This window comes from Siniperca chuatsi, linkage group LG9 (assembly GCF_020085105.1).
Source record: "Siniperca chuatsi isolate FFG_IHB_CAS linkage group LG9, ASM2008510v1, whole genome shotgun sequence".
Lineage (NCBI taxonomy): Eukaryota > Metazoa > Chordata > Actinopteri > Centrarchiformes > Sinipercidae > Siniperca > Siniperca chuatsi.
The window spans coordinates 18,375,497-18,400,821 of record NC_058050.1 but is presented as its reverse complement, the minus strand read 5'-3'; the positions used below and the strand labels follow the sequence as shown (position 1 = coordinate 18,400,821).

Sequence of the window (25,325 nt, the reverse complement as noted above, 5' to 3'; positions counted from 1 at the left end):
TGATCCAGGGGTTTTAGCCAACTATAGATCTATATCTAATCTTCCCTTTCTCTCTAAAATCCTTGAGAAAGCAGTCGCCAATCAATTGTGTAACGTTCTAAATAATTACAAATGACCTTTTAATTGCATCGGACAATGGACTTGTCTCTATACTTGTTTTGTTAGATCGTAGTGCTCCATTTGACACCATTGACCATCGCATCCTATTACAGAGACTGGAACATTCAGTTGCACGCCAAAGTCATGGAGTTCCACAAGGTTCTGTGATTGGACCGATTCTATTCACGTTTATATGATTCCTTATATTATTAGGAAACATTCCATAAACTTTCATTGTTATGCGGATGATACCCAATTATATCTATTGATCAAGCTAGATGAAACTAATCAGTTAGCTAAACTTCAAGCATGCCTTAAGGACATAAAAACCTGGATGACCTGCAATTTTCTGATGTTAGTCCGACAAAACTTACGTTATTGTACCCAAACACCTCCGAGACACATTATCTAAATATATAGTTAATCTAGATGGCATTGCCCTGGCCTCCAGCACCACCGTAAGGAACCTCAGAGTTATCCTTGATCAGGATTTATCCTTTAACTCCCACATGAAACAAACTTCAAGGACTGCCTTATTTCACCTATGTAACATTTCAAAAATCAGGCACACCCTGTCTTAAAATGATGCAGAAAAACTAGTCCATGCATTTGTTACTTCTAGGCTGGACTATTGCAAGTCCTTATTATCAGGCTGCCCGAATAAGTACCTTAAGACTCTCCAGTTGATCCAGAATGCTGCGGCACATGTACTGACAAGAACTAGGAAAAGAGATCATATTTCTCCAATATTAGCTTCTTTGCACTGGCTCCCTGTAAAATCCAGAATAGAATTTAAAATACTCTTCACCTACAAAGCTCTTAATTGTCAGGCACCATCATATCTTAAAGATATGATCATGATCATAACACCTTATTACCCAACTAGAACACTGCGCTCCCAGGATGCAGGGTTTCTTGTGGTTCCTAGAGTCTCCAAAAGTAGAAAAGAACATACAATAATTCCTGAAATCTGTCCATGTTGACACTTGACTCCGCCTCTCAGTTACACTGTCAAGTCAAATGCTCTCTATGCGATGCCTGTCCCAAGCGGTTTAATCTGCCTCTCTGTCCCTTGTGTCACCTGTCTGTTCCCCTCTGACGTGTGTGTGTGTGTTGTGTTATGTTTTGATCCAGCCTGAGCTCACAGAAAACTAATTACAACCAGGGGGAAAGAAGAAAATGGGTCAAAGATGACAACAAGCAACAACAAAATACACTTAAATAATTCAGTACACAGGTGTACACAGTACAATGCTTTCTATACTGCTATAGTAGCTGCAGTGAATTCTAATTATAGAAAGAAATGTGGCATATCATCAAAATGCCCAATAGCCATTCTGTGTTTCTAACATTATAATGCACGTTATTATTCATAATGATTGTAATGAAAGACTAGAGCCCACACACAATATCCCACAATACATTTTCAACCAAATGTCTGATCAAACAAGCTCATCACTGTATCATATAATGACTGTTCAGGATTGACAATGTGCCTGTGGCTACAAGTGTTCATCTTTATAACACCTTCATTAAAACTAAAATGTCATGAGATCAAAATGCTGCAACAAACAGGAAATCACACAGTACTAGTTCAATTGTTGTGTTATGGATTAGCACATCATATCAATGCCGTTCAGTTCATAGAGGTCACTACAATGCTCTGCAAATTGCACTATAAAAATCAATCTTCACAGTTACTTCGAACATTTAACCTATTATAGAGACTTTGGAGATATGTGGTAAAGATGATTGACTGATATGAATATCATCTCTAACTGGCATTTTATCTGCTTTCAGTAAACTAATTTAAGCAGCCAATATAAATGTTTTTGGTTTTGGTAAAAAAAAAGAGCAAATTTAGTAAGACAGAACTCTGTGAACCTAGTGTGAAATAAATGAAAAACTAATTTATTATATAGGAAGCTCACCCACAGTACATCCCCACAGGGGTTTTCTTAATGACCTTTACTTAATCTGCCTGATGTGACCTCCTCAGGACTGTGTCTGTGTACAGACTGTGCTTGATTGACTCTCCTGTTGCATCTGTTAAGGTGAGATAACTTTATAACTTTTATCTTATTGGCACGTTGAGTTTGATGACCTCGCATAATTCATTGTATAGCTCTGGTGAACTTCCCATCTGAGAATTGATTTTACAAACCCAAATCTCCTCTGTAGTCCAGGGAGCTGTGAGATGGAGACTGAAAAATAAGACCTTTTGCAATCACCAGAAACAAGCAGATATCAAATTTGTTTGATTCACAACCATTGTATCCAATGTGCTAAATGAAGTGCGGAATATCTCACCTGCATCAGTTGGTACAATAATTTATTCTTCAAACATTTATTTGAGTTAAAAGATCAACTGTTATGACTTTAAATCAAACTTACACGCAAACAGATAAACAAACACTTAAAGATAAACAAATCCATTTTACATTCATCCTAAGTAATCATTTTAATTTCTCTCTTCTTTTTACATATGTACAGAGCACATACTGAATGTATACTTTGGAACAAAAGAAAGCAAACCGTATTAGCACTGACAGAAAGCAATATTGATTTGTTTTAGCACAATGAACTATGTCACAAAATAAAGTCATCAGTACTGTCACACAGAGATGATGGTGCTGCAAAGACACAAGAATGCAGGAAGAAATCTTTTTTTTTCTTACCCATGTTATGCAGATTTGATCTCATTGCTTTTAAATTGATTTACCCTTATTGCTAAAGGGAGAGAAATTACTGTACATGCATGTCAGTGCAGCAGGGAATAGACCAAACCTGTGTGGATGTGTTGAAGTTGTGTAAAATTAATTTATAATTAGTAAGATTTTTGTGACTTTTAAGTTTTAACTTGAGTTTGAAGGATTAATGAGAAATTGGTGAGAAAGTCAGAAAACTTTATCCTCTGGGTAACATGAATGTCTGTACCAAATGTCATGGCAATCCATCTAATAGTTGTTGAGAGAAATGACCGACAGACTAACATTGCTAAACATTAATACCATTGTCCTTTTCATTTTAGAAGATTTTAGCATGCAACCCCAGAATTAATAGTTTTTTGGTAGTATCAGACAAATAAGATGGTCAATATGATCTACAAATACCGGCCTATGTTCTAGAACCTGTAGGACAGTAATGTCTACATACTGTATACTGAATCTGTATCATGACTCCTGCCTGTCCAAATCACCAAGTAGTAAAGCTTTCCAAATCCTCTGAAACTAAAGTAGGTCCATACAAACACTAAAAGCAAAAAGAATGACCTCATGACCTGCAACATACTGTATTTCACACACCAAGGAGGCAACCCATGAAGAATAATTGAATGTGCTTTTTCATTCATCTTTGATTTAACATTCCACCAAACGATTCAAAGATAAAATTACATCGATTTGAGATAGATAATGTATTAACTCAGCTTTGGTGAACTGTAGATCTTTTCTGGTTTCCTCCCAGTAACACAAATAATTTTAGTGATGCAGTGCAAAATTAATCCAGGTTAATCCAAAAGTTAATAGCCCCAAAATTACAGTATTTTGACACTGAGATGATCGTTTTTTACCATGACTGACTATGCATTAAAGATAGTCTTAAAGCACTGAGACAGGCAATTTAATGATCCAATGCAAGGAGGCAAATTGCTACTATTATTGGAAAATATTACTATCATCACATTTAGCCCATCAAGCAGAGTTTTCTCATAACATTCTGCTCTTTGTACGATCCACCCCACAAACTGTCCAAATCTTCACACTGCATTTGCCAGTTCACATCCCAGCAGAGGGCTGTTACAAATCTGCAAAACCTCTATATTAGTATTTTGAACGATCTATGTCTATTATTGGCTGTCTAAAAAGGGAAACATGAGATTCCTTGTGCTTTGTGTCTGTTTAGACAGCCAAAAAAGATTTATTTATCACAATAATAAAAAAATCTGATCCTTTGCATGTTAATCCAGCCTTAGTTATTTCTTTTATCACCTCCAGTGACTGTATCCTGCTGCAATGCATCATTTTAGAACATACTCAAGTTTTTTATTATTCTTACAAAGTAAACATGTACAGTAGTTTTTTTTTATTAGCAGTGCATGCAAGGTGGAAATCAAGCAATCAGATCAAAAATCCTAACTACATCAATATGTTCAATTCTTTGTACATTTTCTTCATTTAATTCACTGTTTAGAATCACTGTTCCCCACATAATAAATAATTAGAACAATCTTTTACAGGGTAAGTCTTCAGAGCATGTCAAGTTTTTAGAGCATGTTTAGTAAGAGTACTTATGGACTGTAACATAGAGCGATCGGTTGCAACGTCCTTCCTGAAGAATGCTGCTGAAAATATACTCACAAAGGTGTTTTTCTGCTGACAAATATTTTCTGTTCTTAACATTGTCCTTTGAGATAAAGAGAATATACATGGGAACATACATGAATACAGGTCTGAATATTATAACAAAAATAAATATATTTTCTGCAAAGAAATTCCATTCAGTGACCATTCAATGGCTGCTTCCTTCATTTCAACTTCTAAACAGGTTTAATACAATAAACACCAGTCTTCAGTTCTGCTGATGAGATGAGCAACCTGTACCAGGCAGGTGTATCAACTCATTAAAAGATAAATTAGGAACTCAGTGACAGCTGAATTAAGACCTGGATGGATGGTAGTGTCATCCCAAATATATCCTTTTTGCCTTCATGTTTTGTGGCTGGCAGATGCTGCAGATTAATCATAATCATAGTAATAAATTATAGCCAGAGAAATTTAGCAGCTAGGCATTGTGGGGTTATACTAATACTCAACAGGGAAAGCAAATTGGAGATGATTTATAACATAAGTGTGTGACAGTATGAGGTGTAAACTGAACTAACTGAAAACTTTTTCTGAATTTCATCCAGCAGAGGGCACTAGAGCAGAGACAATATAGCTACAGGAAAATAATGTAGTTGTGTGTTAGTATTAAAAAGCAGCTTTTTCACAGAATGGAAACAGGGTAACAATCTTCTCATTTAGTGTTAAGTCAAATTGGAACTATCTACTGGGCTGTAGTTGTGAGTATTTCCAGGCTGTCCTTACTTGGCTCCATAATAAAAACTGGACTAGAGGCCTGGTGTGGTCTCACTATGCATGGAAGATGTGTGTTGTAGTTCAGCTGCAGCTGGTTGATGCAGAGATGACATTAATTATATGGTGGAGCCAGAGGACCGGTGCAAATGGGACAGGGGTCTCATTTGGTTTAGTGTTGGTATTTCTTATCTTTCTGCCACAGCCTCTCTGTATTTCTCTCCTTCCTGCTCAACTCTTCTGAGGAAAGTAAACTCTTCTTTAAAAAGGTTAGATTCTGTTGAATTGCACCTAACTGGTTACATATAGTATATGTTGTGCATGTTACTGCTTTGGGTGATTATCACAAAGCATACAAGCACATCATATAAAGTTAATCACCAACAAAGAACCTACAAATCTAAAGAAGGAGCTAGCAGGTGTTACATATTTAACTGCCTGCATTCTCACTAAAAGAAGCGGACTGGTTGTCATGGAGTGTGAATGAGGCAGGTTGGCAGGACTTTTTAAGACTATGACGTCATGAGAAAAGGCAGACATGCTTGTAAAACTTAAGAATATTGTACTTGATGTGGAAAGGTGCATCTTTATATGCAAAAGTGACCCCCTTTCTTTAACTCATCATCCTCAGAAACTGATTAGAAAACACAGAAAGGTCTTCAAAGCATGGTTTTTAACACTGCTGAATCAAGCCATTGGCGTGCCTCCTCATTCAGTCTTCCTCTATTTGTTATTCAAATTTCTGAAAATATACAAAGAAACCGTCAACGTCAGAATGCCTTGTAAGATACTTTTGTCTGAATGAGCTCTGAAAGTGCTTTTTTCTCTTGCATTGGTTCCAAAGTTTTGTGATACTTTAAGCCTTTACTTTTACTTGTCATCTAACCAACTAGATTCAGAGGTTTATATTTTCAACAGACTTGGAGGAGAGGAGAGGTCACTGTACTGTGTTTTAGATAGATGAGTTTCAGCCCGTGTCGGTCAGTCAAAACAAGGTGAGGTTACGGTGCAATAGCTGGAATAGCAGCAGTCCAAAGAATCAACCGCCTCTTGTCTCTTCAAGAGACGGTCAGGTCCCTGTGCTTGAGTTCAAAGTCTACAATCAAATAATATCTAAAATCCTCTTCAGAATACCTTTGATACTTTGACTGGGCCTTGCAAAGTAAAGTACCCAGTGATTAGACTGTATGGGGTTCAATGACATTTCCATACACTCCAGTCCACCAGACACAGCCAATCAGCCCCAGTTTAAAGTATTCTAATGGATTCCAAATAGTATTTGCCTCCAGCGAGTTGACAGTTTCAGTTTTTGCTGCTCTCTGTTGGAGCAGGTGGTGCTTGTGTTTTCTCCTTCGCCTGGCCCTTTTTCTTCTCGTCATCGTCCTTGAAGAACAGAAGAGGAAACATGCCGAGGATACAGCCGATGCCAACACCAATGGCTTTACCCTGCACCGAGGAAAATAGAAGTAAGAGAATAATACTGACAAAATATTTTAAGAACATTTTAAGAAAATGGGTTTACATAACCCATACAAAAAGTCCAGCTTTACAGCTCTGTTTACAGTAAATAAGCCTCTTATATTTGACTTACAAGCGACTTTTTAAATCAAACTGTCAAACTTTAAAATTGTATTATACTTTGGTTTGTTCTGCCTTGAGACATTGATTTCCCATTACACTTTCACATGTATTCTTTATATGTTTTCAAGAAAATAAAACAGGTATTAAATAGGTATTCTCCAACATGCCAGAACAACTGGCATGACTGTTCACAATCAGCCAAGAGCCTTTTAGTGCTAGACTAATCACTCAACCTAATTAAAGCTATTTACATTTCACACTTCAGTAGTTACAGCATATTAAAAATCATTCATGTCTAATTTTCTAGCACAATGACTGAGTGATCGAAAGGGCACATCACAGAGACTTCTATTTCTGTTGTCACTGTACAAACCCCTGACCTGGTTTGAGGTTTACAATGCATTAAAAGGTGGGGTATGCGATTCTAATCCAATACACTTCTTTTTGTCAAATTCAGTGAATGTCTCCTCACGGTCCACTAGCTGTCGTTCTGTGTGCGCGCTGAAAAACAATCCGGTGTTTGTACACAGCCCTGGCTCTGTAAATGGGAAATAAACAATCCTAGCTAATGTTAGTTACATTACTTACTGTGTCGTTGTTCGCTCTATATCATGGTATTTGACAGTGTTGGATTTCTCCAGAATCGCATACCCCACCTTTAAATAACAAATGGAATCCCTCAAATGCATCTTTGCAGCAGGTTCATTAATATCCACTTTGACTGCATTTATGTTGCGTGTTTATTAGTCTGATAGGCTTTTGTCTGATTTCAGTGTTATGATGATACCGACCGAGTGACAGCTGACTCTGGTCTGCCACATGTCAGCCTGTTTTGGGCTTAAGTCAGGAATCTGCATTCCCAGCCGAGATGCCAAGGCCTCCACATAACCTGCCAGCCTAAAGAGAGGAAGTGACAGACAGGTAAAAGAAGTAGACAAAAGAAGAATCAAACTCAACAGCACTGTGAAAGCACAAGCTGCAATGATGAATTACTTCTGAGTGACCCATTAAGGTGCTTTGCGAAATAGATGCTGAATTATCCGTTAACTTTGTCAAGTGAACAATTTTATCCTTCTTTCATTTTGACATTTAACCAAGATGAAAAGCCAGTTCAAGCAAAGCAGAGAGACATGGAAGACATAAAGGTCAGTAATAGAAACATGTGAATCAGTTATAGACAGAAAAGACTCAATATGTGATTGAATGTGTTCAGGCATGTGCAGAATGCAAAATATAAACACTGAACACGCAGATAAGCTTCAGATTTTACTCAAATGTAAAGAAAGAGAAAGTCAAAGGAAATATTATTAACACGTAAACATGAACCCAATGACTTAAAAAATAAAACTCTAACAAATGTGATACACGCACTCACAGGCATATTAAAATTGTGTTTGTTAAGGCTTCAGGCTGTCGTACATAGATTAAACTTAAAACCACTTATTCATGTTTGTTTTGTTCCAGTTTCACATGATAGGCTCCTTTAGATGTCTTTCTACATTACATGTCATGATCCATTAAACCACCCACGGACGACCACCCAGCGCAGCAAAGTAAACAACCAAAGTAATCGATAATAATGAAAAACAAAATAAATCAGAACATTAATGTTCTAATCTGCTCCCTTGTTGTTGCCATCTGTCATAAACCCAGCAGGATGTCAAATATCAGCTCTAATAACAGAAAGCGAGAGTGTGTGTATAAATGAAGTAATTTCCAGCACTCTTCAGTGCTTTACACAGATGACAGAACAAAGACAGATTGCAGCAGATAAAGAATAGTGTTCACTGAGTAATAGAGATGTAACATTGGAAACTTATCAATCATAAAACTTTTTTATTGTTCATTTCAGTTCAAAAGTTGTACGTTTTGTCTGATGTGGAGCACTGAACAACACTGTATGTAAGATGTGTAGATGAGTTCTGTATATCACAGACCCACAACTGATATTCTGTCCCTTATACAGTAGATACAAAACTATTATGTAAAACTATCAAAATACAGATAAATCAGTTGTTTTCATTGTTTATTAATAGATTTTAGTTTTGGGGAAAATTCGCCTGCATCCATAAAGCTAGACATCGGTCTGATATCGTGAAGAGCTTGAGTGCAGGTTCATCAGTGAATCGACCAACAACCAGAGATGGCTGACTGTTAATCATCTGTGTTCAGATCCAAAAGTGAACTACAGAAAGTTTATAGATTATCTATAGAGCAGAGAGAAAGAGGGAGATAATGGCAAATATCGCCCTCAGTGGGTATAAGGGTCACATGTTTTATGTCAACACGAATAACAATGTGGGCAAGAAGGGAAAAAAAAACAGAAAAATAAGAATAATGTTACGATTGGCCATAATTGTAGTCAAATATGTCTGGTTCCATAATAAGATAGAAGTAAAATGTAATGATTTCTGTGATGAAATTAGGTCTTTGTAGTGACAATGTAGCACCAACAAAGGAGTCAGCACAAAAGGGATGAATGTAAATGACACACATGTACTATAACACATGGGTATATTAAACTTTAAGTTTAAAAGGCCCTTAGTTCCTGGAAAGAAGACTAAAATGTGTCACATATAATACTATGCAAAAAGATCATTTTACAACTGCAGCTGATGCTAAAAGAAAAAAAGCTGATGTTAAGAGTCTCATTATGGGTATGGATTGCAACATCTACTATAAGAAGCTGATAAAGCTCTCCATTATCTCTCAGTTCCTACTATTTCAGAACTGATCAGACCAGCAGAGACAGAAGCCTGATATATGTAGTATAAAGCTGGGTTTACGGTGTAGATGGTGATCTCTGTGGTCAAGTCTGGCTAATATACAGGACCGATAAACCTGCTATAGGGGGTCCTGGGGCAAAAACGAGTTGTGGGCCCCTATTGAGTCCCAGGCACACAGACCCATTTTGCCTAGTATCTGTACACTGGAATACTACATTATCCTAAGTTTGGTGTATAGTTTGCGATAATTTCTATAGGGCCGATCTATAAGACATGGCCTTAAGTTTCAAATTGTGCTTTAGTGGTGTATGCTGCCAAACAAATTTGTAATTAAATTACCACTAAGTTATTCTTCAACACAAACAACATGGGGCCTCTGAGGGTCTGGGGCCCGGGGGACTTGCCCACTTTGCCCAGTTGGTAATCCAGCCTTACTAATATACAAATTGAACTAATTGCAATTATAAATGCAGAAACAGTGTTAATGGCCAAAATAACTGAAAGTGAAAGTGCTTGGAAAGCTGCTGTACTTTACTGTCATGTGTCATGTCATGTGTCCAGTCTGAGGCTGCTGGAGCAAAAAAAATATAGTGCAGGTCAAGCAGTTCCAGTGTGAGAAAAGAAATTCAAGTCAATATTTTGACCCAGGTCTGATTCAGTCACTGACACTAATGGATCCTCAGTTCACTGCGCACACAAATAAGCTGCAGCTGGAGCTGTCGAGTCTGGGGAGAGATGAGTAGCAAGTCGCATATTTGAGAAAAAGATAAGGAGACAAGAAGAGGAAGCCAGTGTGTATGTATGTTCAGGTGTATGTGTGTGCCTGGTGTATGTTAGTAGCTTTTCATCACAGTAGAGCAGAAATAGTAGAAATAGAAACTTTTTAGGGGAGATTTTTTCAGTTTTTATCATTGCAGATGATGGATTATTAAAATAATAAATCCAAACTGATTATGAGCACAATAATTACATATAGGCCTATCACAGCAGATGATAATTTTTATACCATCTGCATTGATTGCACTGTGGCAGATGAGTAATGTTGTCAAACTCCATGAAGGTCAGAAAAATCTATGTATGTATGTATTATGTATACTATGTATGTATTCTATTTCTATTCTTCTTGTAAAATAAACGTCAAAATAAGATAAATGAGACCTATGATGGAACTCAGCATGCTACACTGGGTACATTGTTGTTTTCTGCTTCTATGAAGTGTAAATTCATCACCAATCAAAATACTAGCCCTCATATTCATAAAAAAAGCTTTTAGACTTGTCTGGATGTTTTTGCCATTGCAGGTGTGTACCAGACACTCCTGCCTTTGAGTCAAATCCAGTTCAAATATTTCATACTTGCAGCAGAAGAAGGCATCAAGACATCAGGTCTGCATAAGAAAATAAAATACCTGCAGCATTCAAAACACTGACATGATGAAATTTACTGAAAGCAGAGTCAGCTAAGGCCTTGGATCATTTCTCAACATGAGACTCACTGTGTGATAAGAAAACAGAAGGCTGAGAGTCCACCGGGCTGCACCAGAAGCAATAAAAACTCAATTCACACCTTTTACCTTTTAGAAAATTACATTTGCTGAAACTAAAACTAAAAGTTTTGTGTTTTCTTCCTGGAACAACAACTGAATCTGTTAGCATTATCAAAGCACTTCCCTAAGTGCGGCCAATTACAAACTGTACTCTGCTGAGTTGGATTTAAAGAGTTAAAAGGCACAGCTGCTCTCATATTAGTGGTGATATCTAGGAAACTGTTTGATGCAGAGAGCAGTGGTCCATTGGCAGGGATGTGAATCAAAATCAATGAGAAACATCAAGTATAGGGAATAAAAATGATAAATGAGCTACAGTCGATGGTAAATATGGTGTGTTTCAAAATGGGTGCTTGGAATGTTGGAGTGTCATTATAGAGATCATCCTTCGACAGGTTAAACTAGGTTTATGCCACAATTTAAACAAGCATCCGCCCTACTGAGCAAAACTCTGAATCCCTTCTGGTCTGTAAAAGATACTGGGCTTTAAACCTCCTTGTAGGAAGGCAAGAAAATCTAGATTTTCCCTGAGGGGATCAATGAAGTATCACACTATTGTTAATCCTGACAAATTTAAAAAGAAAAAACAACAGAAATTTAACCATCAATCATCCATTGCCGCTATCCGCTTTTTATAATACAAGGTTGTGGAATATGCTCCAACTTGTCCCAGCATGCAATAGGTATAAGGTAGAAATACAGGGATGGCATCACAGGGTTGTGTGTCAGAGTCAAAGAGGAGGCTAGGAATCAAATTTGGGACCCCATTTTTTATAGAGCCCACTAATGTGATTGTTGTCCTGTTTTTTCCAACTTGGCTGAATGCAATAATGCTGTACTGGGTGCCTCGTCTGCTCCAGAAAGCCACTGATGCTTTGTGCCCATAAGGAACATATACAGCAGCTGAGACTAAGCAGTGCGGGAGCATCAGTAGCAACGGTCAGAATGACACATGAGCTAAATTATGGACTTCAACGAGGTTAAGCTAGTTTCCAACATCTGTCAAAACACACACAAGCGCACAATCTTATGAATTCACTCTAACATGAACCCCCTACACATGAAATACACACACACACACACACACACGTGGATATAGCTGCACAGATTGCTCACTGCAGGCACCAACACACACACAAAACAAACACACACATATGGGAAATTTTATACAAGAGCAGGGAGTTGGAGAGGCAGAGCTCAGTCACTGTCCTTTGGTTGAGGAAAACAGACGTTGAGTGGGAGGATTTACAAACAATCACTGCAACATAATCACTACAATATTGACCAAAGAGACTCCAGAGGAACATGCTGTAGTGACAGCTACATCTATTTGCGCTGTTCGATTACATGACACACTGAAAAGAAAAATCACACTGTTGCAGAGAAGCTGCTGCCTTTGACTTTCACTGGGAGTTCCTATGGATCAGCAGGCTAATGTGTACATGAACGGGGTTTGAGCCTTGTCTTACATCCTCTCCTACTAATCACCACTGCTCTCACCGCTGTGTTTCCTGTCTACAGCAAGTCTTATTGCAGAGGTGGAAATTACATGAAATTATCAATTTAAAAATAGTCACTGTTTGATATAGTTTCAATTTACTTATCAAACTTACTTTAATGTCCAACATGTTTAGTTTTGCCCTCAGACTACTGGTATAGAATTACGTTCAACTAATTACAATCTTAGTGTGTTTATCCACTCCACCCAGTGAGAAGTACAACACTGGCACATGGGCTAGAGCAAATGTAAACTAAAGGATGCTGAGGTTCACACTAAGCATATCAGCAGCATTTTAATCACTCTCTAGAGCTCTTAATTTGGCTCATTGAGGCAGGCGAGAACAATTCTTACTAAACATCATTATACCCAGACTGCCTGAAAATGGGGATCTTGATCCTCTTCCAAGTGAACTGCAGTGAGTTTGTGAGGAGTGAAGCCACACAAACTGACTGCCAACTACAGGAAACAACCTACAATATATGCAAATGTATGGGTACAAGGACAGACTCACAATTCAGGAATTTTAACATCTGCTGTTAGTAAAGACACTAAATAGATTGAGAACAGCAAATATTCTATACTAGAGCTGCAACTACTAGTCCATTAATCAATCAACAGAAAACATTCAAACAAATCAGCAACAATTTTAACTATTTATTATTTGTTAGTCATTTTTCAAGCAAAAATGCCACAAAACCGGTTTCACCTTATCAAAATTGCATATTTGCTGGTCTTCCTACTTAATTATAATAGCAAACTGAATATCTTTGGGGTTTGGACTGTTGTTTAGACAGTAATTGTTGTCGCCCTTGTTCATTGTACACCTCATTCATGCTTAGAAAAACTTAGTGGCACAGGAATATGGATGGTTTTGTCTTTAGCTTTTTGGACTGACTTTTACTCCACCAGGTTATTCACTATTAAAGTGGTTCACATGCAAATTGGGTAGTGTGGATCTGAGCAAACAAGTTTGCCTCTGGGATCTTTTCATCAGTCAGCTCTGATCAAAGTTCATCCACAACCTGAGCAGTAAGTCTACTGAGCCTCCTCCTCAGCTCTCAAATGCCACTAAAGTGCCACTGACTCCCAGAGTAATCTAAAGCACATGATTTACTGTATATGTGTGCACTTAAGCCTTTCCTCTTTGAAATGAACATAAGCTGTGATGCAAATGTTGCACTGAAGGACACCTGTAGGAGCTCCACTGAGACTCTGTGTAGCAGACAAACAGCCTTCACACTCACGGGTGTAAATCTATCTAAAAAACAAAAACAACAACAACAACCCCTCTCTTGTCTGGTCTAATCGAGTCTCGCCTTGACAAACTGGCCACAAGGGCTCTACTTTCCTATTATGATTGAGTGGCAAACACAGACGCACACACAGAGGCAAAACTGTGAGAGCGCTTACAAAGGCCAGAACAACTTAGCTAATCCATCACATTAAAATGGTGCAAAGGACCGCACCGTCTCTACAGTTGTATTTCTACCTGTCTGTCTGTTTTTTTATCTTGTCTGTTTTGTTGACTCTCTCTGTATTTAAATGAGAGTAATTATCTTTTATGTCATTAATAATCACTCAAATACAACCAACAGGCTGCTAGTGACACGTGGTTGGAGGCCTCTTCTATTACTGTAAGTATTACGGTTGGTTAACCCATGAAGCAGGTTAGGAAGCAGGTTATGATCCCTGCAGCCACCAGGAGGGTCTGAAGTGAATCAGCTGACTGAACCTGATAGGGCATTGCAATCACTTAAAAGGATCCAAGACACATCAATGTTTTTTAAGGCTGAAAAAATATTCAGCCTTCACTTTCATGGATCATCATGCTTTTATTGATCAAACCTGATCACATGCTGCACACAACTGTGGCAGGTAGCTGGGGTCAGACTTGGAAGTCATTGTTCTGATTGAGTTTTACTTAACAGTTTTGGAGGAAGGGGGAAAGAAAGAAATAGTCTCTAGATGATTTTGTTTTATTTCTTTCAGCAGAAACAAAATAAAAATGAAGAAAGCTGGAGGAGGAATACAAAACAATACACTTGAATCCTGGCTTGAATTAATGAGGCAATTTTAGAGAGCTTGAATATGTTTAACATCTTGTGAAATTGGGGTTTTAGTACGTCAGCAATAAAATATTCAGTCCATGTCAGTTAAATATAATACTGGTTATTAGAACCAGAATTATACTATGTTCATAGTTACACAAAAAATTGCACTTCCTTCTATACTGCACAAACCCCAAATTTACATCAATACATTTCAGGTTGTACGCAGTACGAGTCTGATCTGTCTGATCAGGCACATTTTGTCAGAACATAAATAAATAATACTGCATAAAATCTTCTGCCAGTACAACAAAATCCAGTGTAATCCCAGATTGGTTAAATAAATGAGGAACATAGTGCAGACAAAATGTTCTTTAACTAATTTATTCTTTTTTTTTTAAGATTCAAATTACTTTAAATTTGCTATCATAAGACATTGTTTAACAGTGTCTTATAAATGAATCAAACTGAAGTGTCTGTACTTTGACTTATTAATAACTAGTTTAACATCAAGATTTAGTTCTACAAGAAATTTTTCTACAGGTGTAACCTTACTTAATTCACTCAAAAGCGGTCGGTTAATTCGGGCTGCATTTTCCTCTCCTCATTTAGACTCACCTTGTTCAGACTGTCTTGATTTAATCAAACAGTGATGAAATTTAAATTATTAGGCTTTTCTTATTCATGGTAATCTCTCTTTATGCTTTGCAAATACACAGTCTTCTTTCCTCTGGGACACAAACCTCTGGTTGCTATGTTCCTCTTTCTCCCTTGCTGCTCATGCTTATCCTCCTCTGGGCTAAATTCAATAATTATCTATTTAATGACTTAGCCTTCACTAAAAGCAGTGGAGTGGGATGGTAAACCTATACCTTTATAATGTCATTAAAAAAAGGACTCTTTTTTTAATGACATTAATGAAATTTGTGTATACCTGGGTGGGGGAAAAAACACTGTACTCAATAACAATAAAAACACTTGCTCTAATAAACCCTGTAATAGGATACACACTATGATATTACCAGTTTTTTTTTACCAACATTTCATCAAATGAGTGACTGAAGGTATTAATTCTAAATCACTGTCCTCGTACAACCTCCCATTATTTGCAGAAACTTTAAGGATAATAGTTTTGCACTTCCTGCACTTGCTTATTGCACTTCTAGTTAGACCTGAACCGTATTTTGTTGCCTTATACTTGTACATGTGTAATGCCAGTAAAGTTGAATCTAATCTAAAAAATGTGTGAAATTCTTACCCTAGTCCTGCCAGATCAGACACCAAGTTGCCAAGGGCAGCAGCTGTAGAAAATGCGAGAGAGAGAGAGAGAGAAAGAGACATGATTACAAAATGAGTTAGGAAATTGAGGTTTGTGTCGAGGACAGCCAAAAGGCACAAGACACAGAATGTGTTTGTCTGGAAAGTGAGTTTTTCATTATATGAAACACAAGAAATGACACACTTTTCCATCTACCTCTCAGAGGCATGTACCTGGAGTCATCTGCCAGCAGATAGTGCGGTGTCCTCCATATCAACAGGTTACTAAATTCAATCCCCTTATTATTAATACATTTAAGGCATGACTGAACTGGTGAGCGACACAAGATGTGAAAATACCGGAGGACAGAATGTGGATGTAGTGTAGTTAAAGTACATGTACATCAGAAATACTAGTGGTGATGGCGTGCTCCTATGTGTCTCCTGAAATCTCCCTTTCAGAATATAGAGAAACAACTTTATTAAAGCATGTATCTGTAACTGAGGTGGAGGTGTTGGCCAGGAGCTGGAGTTAGACAAGCACTTCAATTATCTTCACATGCCTTCCTCAATTTCCCTTTGGTACTTGAGGATATTACACCACATGTTACCTGAGTGGCCACTTGCATCGCAGTGGACAGGAGCAGAGCAGGAAGCAGCATGTTTGGACCAGTAAGCATACAGTAATATTTAGCCTCATAATTAACCATAAAGCCACATAATCATTTCTAAATATAAAAGACATAAAGAGCAAATATGTTTCAGTAAATTATTATTATTATTTTTTTTTTTTACAATAACCATATACTGCTTATGTTTACCATGTTGGTTTTTGCAGAGGATACGATGGACAACCACAATGCATCCTGGGCTCATTAAGGAGGCTGTTGATTAACTTCCCATGAATAATCAGAGCAGGAGAGCAGCACTTCACAAAGTGCCAAAGGAGAAGAGGATGAGGGCATGCTGGCATGACTAATGAAACAGGAGCAAGGAGCAGACCTGTGTGTCATTATCCCTGAATATATCTGGGCCTGTCACTAGGTGGGGCAGTGCTTGAGAAGTGAAGACCAGGCGTTAGGAGAGGTTGAGTTAAAGAATCTGCTTGTTCGATTGCTTGTGCATTACTGTAGCAGTGGCTCCTAAAAGAGAGAGTCTGTGCTTTGCTCGTATTCTCTCCGTTATCCATGACCCCGAGTTCAGAGTATTGCTGCAGCTGCCGCAGTGGCACAGACACCCTCAGGGGAACAGAAACAAAGATAGTGCCATCTCTGCTAAGGCACAATCTCCATCTAACTCTGGCAGGAGGTCTTAAATGCTTCAGTCCAACTGACTTTCTGCTACTGCAGAAACAAGGTTGAAGACAACATATAATGTACCCAAACTAGACTTTCTGCCTATTGACATGATCTGTAGTTGTACATCTGAACAAAAACACCCACAGGACCTGCACCCATTAATAAGCACAGAGGAATTCAGATGAGACTCAAAAGAGTCGCAGCATAATTAGAGAAGTTTGTGTGTGCAGAGATCTAGGAAAGTGTTGTTTACTGTGTCTCAGCAGGCCTATGACCCTGACTTTGCAACAAAACATCGATGTTAATAAGCTGCTGGTTTGTCTGTATTTGCCTCCAATCAAGCATGTTAGCTTGTTGCTCAGTGAGAAGCTCTTTGAAAGACTTTGTCGCTACTTTAGAGTGAAAGGAGAGAGGCAGGACAACAGGAAGGAAAGTGCCAAAACACACAAAGCAGATTTGTGCTAAATGAGGAGATTGTTCTGGTATTTTAGACAGAAAAGATTGTTTGCACTGGGCAGGATCCGAGTATGGCTGTAACTCGCTGCAGTGAATAAAAATGAAAACAATGGTCTCCCTGAAGAGAAAGTATTTTATTATATGGTTTAGGGAAGACTGAAGATGAAGTCCAGTTCATGTTTTATTGTTCACTATATGACGATTGAAGGGCTACACTTTTGTTAGTAAAATGCCCTTCATTTTGATGACTTTTGATGACAAAGTTCTTTGTTTGCAATGTAATGTTATATACAAGAAATTATATTCATGTCAGGGAAAAATGCTGTTATAGTAGTGCAACATTTGTCAAACTATATAACAAAGTTTCTGGCTACAGCACACACTAAAATACATATTGTAGTTAGAGACTACAATATGTATTATGTAGAGACATAAGGCTGACATGAGTCAAATGTTCTCCTTTATATTCTCTCTTAAAAAATGGAGGATGGTATTTAAGAGCAATGACATCTCCTTTTACACAGAGGCACTGTATGTTCTCAATGTGACATACACACTTGAAATGTACTTAAGTAATAGCAATATTTTTTATTTTCTCTCTCTTTGCCGTTACATTTGTTGTTGCTAAACAATCTGTTCTTGGCCACTGTCTCCTGGCAGTGATGGAAGGTTGTTTTAAGTAAAAAGAAGCACTTGTCCAGAGTAGAGATTATTAAAACAGCGGACATGTAGTAATAAAATAATGTGCTGTCAAATCGGACCTCCGTACAAGCCCCAGAGGAGGCAGATGTAATGGAGAGCCCATCAAGCTTGATTATGTGGTCAAGCTACTCAAATTACTAATTATAAGCCAAGGTCAGCTGTCTGCCTTTACCTCACTGCTCTCTCTGCTTCTCTGATTTAATCCACCTCTACACGTTGGTGAGAGGCGCTATCACACTCTCGCACAAAACAAGTGATTCTGAAGCAGCTCCAAAGATTTATTACCATGTAAAAGATGCTTTTACAACATTCATTGAGTAGTAAAACCCTTGTATTTCATCCAACACTCTCAGTAATTAGAAAAAAGAAAAATGGAGGAATTCAGAGAGGGAGTGACTGAGAGAAAGGTGGTGAGGGTGAGTAAACTAGGTTGAGTTTGGGCAAAAGTGAGTACAAGAGACAGTTTTTATGTATTTTGGATTTCCACTTCTGGATAAAAATAAATTAATAGACCATTTAGCCAACACAGAAATATTTAGATTTCCTTCTGTGTTCTTTTTATCACATGCTTACTTTATGTTGGATATCTCCATCTTTCAAAGGAACTTTTTAAAACTTTCTAGACCTGCAGCAAAATCATGGTAATGCTGTCCACATGTGTAATATCCACATGCAGACTGAGAAATGTAAGGCTGATGGGTATGAGCAACACAAGTCCCCATAGGTGAGTGTGCATTCAGGTTAAAGTCCCCACCAGGATATAAGAACATGAAACACACACGTGTTACCACTCAAAGCAGGGTGTATATTTACTGTATGTGTGCCTACATTTGTATGCGACAGCTGCAGCTGTAGAAAGACTTTAGGTATGGCAGGTGAGTTTGGAATTTGGTTTTAGATCAAACCAGTAAACCAGAGATTTACAGAGAAACCAACCGGGATGCATTTATTCAGTCTGATATGTTAATGCAGGATGTTATTAAGTCCTTAAATGCTAGGAGATCTGTATTGTAAACATATTAATGCAATATACTGTAACTATTACTATAACTAAGAATCTAATGAAAATGTGGGGACCCGGGAAGGGCATGGGTCTTTGAATGCAAGTCTCGGCAGAGCATGGTGATTCTGTGAGTTAATCACCTTACCTGTAATTTTTAATGGATTTAATCCTATTTGGACATCATTACCTCTGTTTAAATTATATAACTGACCCAACTCAGCAGTAGACCATTTTCTGATGGTGCAGCCTCCATCTTCATCGAGTCAGTTGAGCCACATTTGCCTCCTAGAAACTGTGTGATCGGTGGACTCTGTACAGACTTGACACTAGTGCTAAATCACTCTGAATTGAGCTAGATAACTGCAGCCTCTTGATTTGCAGACCTCCAAATGTCCCCAATGTAGCAGGAATGAAAAAAGGAAGAAATTGGAGTCTGAGTGATAGAAACTGGGTCGGGGCTGTGCTTGAGGAAAGAACAGAAGCTCCTTCTGTTTTTCGTTTATCAGTGGCTGTGTGGTAGTTTTATACATTTTTTCAAAACGCTAATTAACTTCTTTCTGCAGCTAGAGCTAACTGTCAAACCTGGATTGGAAAATCTCTGTATTCCTCTCAAAGATAACAGGCTCTGCATGTCAAACTACTAGTAGCTGGTCTGAAAAATTTATTTTAGAGTTTGCAGCCTGATAACCCCCTTGTCTATAAATCCCACCAGGCCTGAAATTGATCCTTTGGCCTGATCAAAATCCCAATCATCCATTTATTGCAGAAGTTCCAAAAGAAAAAGGACCACATTTTTAAATTGAAAAACTAGTTTGAATTGTAAATCTACAAGAACAGGATAAAGTCAAAAGCCTGTTTGACACATTAAGCACCTCAAAGTGAAGTTTGACATACCTACTCTCTACATTATATCCCTGAAAGATTCATGGCTACTTGCTTTAGTAATAAAAGCAGCTTCAGGCCACTGCCTCCTCTGCTCTGTTACAGCATCAGCTTTGACTCCTTTCTTTTAGACACATCAGTTTACTGAGTCTGTTTGATCTTTAAAAGCTTGAGCTAAAAACAACAAAAAACACACTGCTAACACCACCAGCAGCAACAAAAGAAAGAGGAACGGTAAGACTTGCAGAGTTAGGCAGAGTAGCAGCGGGAATGCCAGTCGCCCTTAAACTCGTCTTTTTGTCTAGAGATGGAACATGAAGAACAAAATAAACTGGGATTTTGCTAATTCTAGTTGCTAGTGATGGTGTTGATTGTGGTCATAGGTCTAGTGACAACATTTAAAGGCAAAGGTTCCTCTTTACCGTAGGTGGATATTACTACACCCATTTGATCTGCTTGTGAACAGCCTGATCATATTTATGAAATTATCATTACCTAGGTCAGCCAGTGTCATTCTCTCTCTCTCCTTTTCCTTTCTCTAATGGTATCTCACTCTTTTTGGATTAGTGTCACAGCACGGGTCAGATTGCGAGTTTAACATTAAAGCTTCGTTATGAGACAGTGTCCACACTGAAATTTAGTTTCGTTAGAGTTGGGAGTCCACTATGATTTGGTATACCATCACACTAATTAGGAAGTAGATAGGGGAGTGTGACTTTCGGGGGATTATTTTAAAACATTTTTTGTAGCTCAGTAATCTCCCACTTTATATTAAGGTAAATATTGTATATTTATTTAGAGATTTTCATGTCAATTATTTGTGCTGTTATGGCTAATTATTCATTCACTTCTACACTAGCTTCAACACTGCTGCCACTTTTCTTGAAAGCGCTGAATCTTGTCTGCTTCACCTAAAAATTTTAAGAGGTACATGGTAATAGCTGTATTTTCAAACACAATGCACAGGAAGCAGCATGAGTACAGATGAGACTGTGCTGACATCACATAGCAGTGAGAGAGGGGGGAAACAGTAATAGCCAAATGTAGGATTTTCATGCCTACCTTAATGTCTGTCTGCAAGACTCCAAAAGGAATCGCTAACACTCCAAGTTCACTTCCTAATTGCATTTCATTTTAACACGTTTGAAAAAGGGATTGATGGTCTACTAAGCACTTCAGCAACACACCCTTAAGCTGTAGCCTACATCTCCTCCAGCACTGATGTGCAACAGAGCGCTGTGTGCACACGTACCTGCTGTTGCAAACCAATTTCATCCTGCGACTTTTGGAAGAAACCAATACCGTAGGGAAAGGGGGTGTGTGACTTTTTGATTTATGATCTATGACGTAATTAGAAGAATACATTTGACTCAATATAAAATTATCATAACTACATGTTATAAAAACAAATAAATAAATAAAAATATCAAATTTCCAGATATTAAAAATCTTGAATGGGCATGGCGATGCTGCTCAGACACACATGCTTTTGACAGCCTGATGGACTGTCTTTGCATGGAACTTAATGACTGCACTGATTTGTATTAATATAAATAGTTCTTATTAGATATTAAGTTACATTAGGATCATGAGATTCACTTACCAGCCATAGTTGAAATGCCGAGGATCACGCCGATGGATAACTCAATCTGTGTGCCCTGCGAAACACACACACACACATATATGGGATATGACATGAAATTTCATCTGTTCATATTCTTTCTCAATTATATTCAGAGAGAAATACAGAAATGACTTATTTAACTGAGGCTAACTTTGCATCGTCACAAGGTGCTAATTCAGGACTACAAATCAATGGTCCGTGATGCCAGTATGTTTTTCTTATCTCTAGTAATGACAACTTCCACTGTTTAATGTCTCGTTACATTGACTAGAAGTCTCTCTCCTCTTTAACTTCAAGGTCTATGGCCAATGGTATCTTCCAATCAAAGTGTACTTGTAACATTGAAAGCTTTTTAAGATTTTCTAGAAGCTTTCAGTCTTTCAGTTTATGGTTTCCAGGCTTTAGTGCAGACCTGTTATCCCATACAAATGGAAAGCAGCCTGAGCTCTTCAGACAGGTTGCATTAGTCTCTCTCACAGTCTGGACTGAACGAACAAAGGGAATACTCTGGAAGTACAGTCAGACATTTACAGTCACTTACTTAAAAAAATAAAATAAAAACACACAATTTCACCAAATTTTAACAGACAAGTTGAATCCAGCCCAAATGTATGATTACTTAAATGTTCACCCTTTTACAGAGTCTGCTTTGTAAAGAGCAAAAAACAGCAGTCTGGTCTTAATATTTTATATAATATCTGCATATTCTTACAGTATATTGGTTTTTGGGCAAAGCTATGCCATTGCATTGTGTTCTATTTTAGGTTTATTCTCTATGGTTTCTTTCTCTTCTACATGTTTTTTTTCCCACTCTCTATTTATCTTTCCACCTCGTGGTCGAGGCCCCCATAAGAATTCATCATCTCTGTGTTAAAAAAATAACCCCGCTGTGCAAGCACACTTTGAATTTAGTTGATAAATTCAATCCGTTCCGCTGGGTTTAGATTTCATTATTTGAACAACTTCACAAAGACTTAATAAAGAGTGAGTATGCTTGTGACAAATTGCAAATTACTAAAAAATGTATAGGATGTTAAAAGACTAAAAGAAAAGGAAGGACTCAGGAAACAGAGATGAGAACCAGACTGCTAAACAATGACTGAGAGCAAACAGGAAATATACTGAGCAATAAATACAGTAGCATCAAACAAAGAAGATTTCTCGTTCTCCCTCGATGCTTTCATCCAAAGCTTCCTACAGTATCATGAGTCCATACAGCATATTCCTCTTTATGCACAGGTGCCCCCTGTGGAAATCACACTCTTAACACCCATCTCTGTACCCACTGAGCTGCAGGGAAGCACAGCACTGCATGAAGCTGACAGACTTACAGCGACAATCATGATGCAGTTGTCCAGGAATCCAAATCCAACGAAAGGAAGTGCATTGTGCAGCAGAACTGTAAAATAACAAACAAACAATAAATCAAAACATACAAAAAGTATGCAGATTGTGTTTGTGTCTACATTAATAAATAACAAGCCGTTAGACAGCATTGAACTTTGCAGAGCAGAACTGTAACAGAAGGAACACAAACACAAAGATACAAGAACATAAAACACTGTCTGTGCTAAAAAGAAAATGAATACGATGAAGCTGCTTAATACTGAATATGGACCATAACTCTTAATTCAAACGTGCTTTTAATATTTTGCTTTGACAGATTAAATTGTGGAAGCATGTTACAAAATCAGCCTCAAATGACCTAAGTGTGCAGATTTGAGTTGAATCCATGTTCTTAATACAACATGTGACAGAAAATACTTTATTAACCCCCGGAAAGAATCGAATGCTTTGTAAGATTTGTCTAAATGTCTGAGGTAAAAGTGAAGATTACATTATCTAAGTTGTGCCCATGTTTACTTTGGTACATGCTTTGCTAACAAGATGAAGAATATAATTTCCAGTGAACTCAATATATGACATAAAACAAGGTACATGAAACTATGAGATAATATACGAAACTAAAACCGATCTCACATGAGAAAACTAAAGTGTCACAGTAGCAAGAGAAGCACGGTTAAAATAATAATTAGAAAATCATTATCAGGCAGTAAAGTGTGATACATAAGTACATACTAAAAGTACCATGAGTGAGTGGCTAAGTTCATCATATCTTATTTCCGTAGCACAGTCAAGATCATTGGTACAATTGGTCACCTCACAGGCCAGCAGCAAAACCTAAGCTGGAATGCATTTTGTCTTTGAATATGAAAAAAGTTCTACCTCGACCTTTTGTGTATATAGTGTCATAAATATCAAGCAGCTCCATTTCCAGACCAAAAAGCCTTTCAGAATGTAAATATTTCTATACACAGTGATGTATTTGTCCCTTTACATGCCTAAAGAGATCCCCTGTGTGTTTAGAAAAGATATATAGTTCAATATACTGTTGGTGCTGTGAAAGTGAATTTTAAAATGTCACCCACCACCCCAGGGAAGTCTAGTCTATTCTAGTTGTTCACGTGAAGGTCAGTCTAGTTCAAGTAACTGACCTGCAGGAAAGTGTTTGCTCAAAGCATAACCGCTGCTGAATACCAGTCATTTCTTTTTTAAAGCTCCTATTCTGCTGCAGAGCTCTACTTCAGTGCATATTAAGAATTTTAAATCTTGCAGATTGGGCCTCAGTATGCAAAAATCTTATGCGGTATGCTTGACATTTGTTAAGACTTGTTACCGCTGTCTAATATGCTTTTGCATATAGCATCATTTACTAGTTCAATTTTGTGACGACAGGTTACACGACTACTGCGTTTTAACGTCCAGCACAGCTTTCCATACAGCTTTTATGACAGGGATCACCAAGATCCCCAGATTTTAATTTCCCATTGAGTAACCCTTATCTGCGCTAGACTATATATATGTATCCAATTACTGCACTTTCTGTTGTACTTTGTGAATAAAATTACTAATTATAAAGCTGTTTGGGGAATATTTTTCAGCATTAGTAGGAAAATTGTAATAAAAAAAGGCAACCTTTGGGTAACTGTAACAGATCTTATCAGTTTTTTTTTTTTTGCTTTGAAGGAAAATTAGACCTCCTTTTTCCTCTGATGTTTTGACAGATTTTTGTCAACTGATGATCTTTCCCCTTGGCAGGGGCCCACTCTCTGTGCTCTGGTGTTAATATTTTGATCAAATCTAACCTACCTTTTTAAAGTTTCACTCAGCTGTGTTATCTTTGCTGTAGAGCCAAAGCAGGAAAAACAGCATTTCAGCACAATGAGAGAAACACTGAGCTTTAATGAGCTGTTTTGCTTATAGTGACAAAGACCTCTCTGTTAAATGTATACTGTGAGAAAGAAAGAAAGAAAGAAAGACAAACACAAGTTGATATGAACTATGTTGGGTTAATGGGCAGGCTTTCCAGCAGGAGGAGAGAAATCTGAGGTCATGTCAGTAACTGAGCACCGTAGAGCGAAATATGCCTGCACAAGCTTTTAGTTGAGTGTGTGCACGTGGATTACATATATGTGAGTGTGTGACCTTCCATTTGTAGTGAGAAATTATCTGCAAGACATTGGAGT

General features: G+C 37.8%; 1 protein-coding gene across 1 annotated transcript in view; it reads right to left on the bottom strand.

The window, feature by feature from the left end:
- Window positions 1-4,117: 4,117 nt before the first annotated feature.
- The window catches only part of LOC122881865 (transmembrane protein 65-like), a 39,508-nt gene continuing 18,300 nt past the window's right edge, over window positions 4,118-25,325 (bottom strand). The window contains exons 4-8 of the mRNA XM_044208556.1: window positions 23,130-23,197; window positions 21,778-21,832; window positions 15,835-15,877; window positions 7,547-7,652; window positions 4,118-6,620 (exon numbers count right to left, since the gene is read on the bottom strand). Of these exons, the coding sequence (XP_044064491.1) occupies window positions 6,477-6,620; window positions 7,547-7,652; window positions 15,835-15,877; window positions 21,778-21,832; window positions 23,130-23,197 (416 nt within the window). The 3' untranslated portion in view covers window positions 4,118-6,476. The remainder of the gene's footprint in view (window positions 6,621-7,546; window positions 7,653-15,834; window positions 15,878-21,777; window positions 21,833-23,129; window positions 23,198-25,325) is intronic.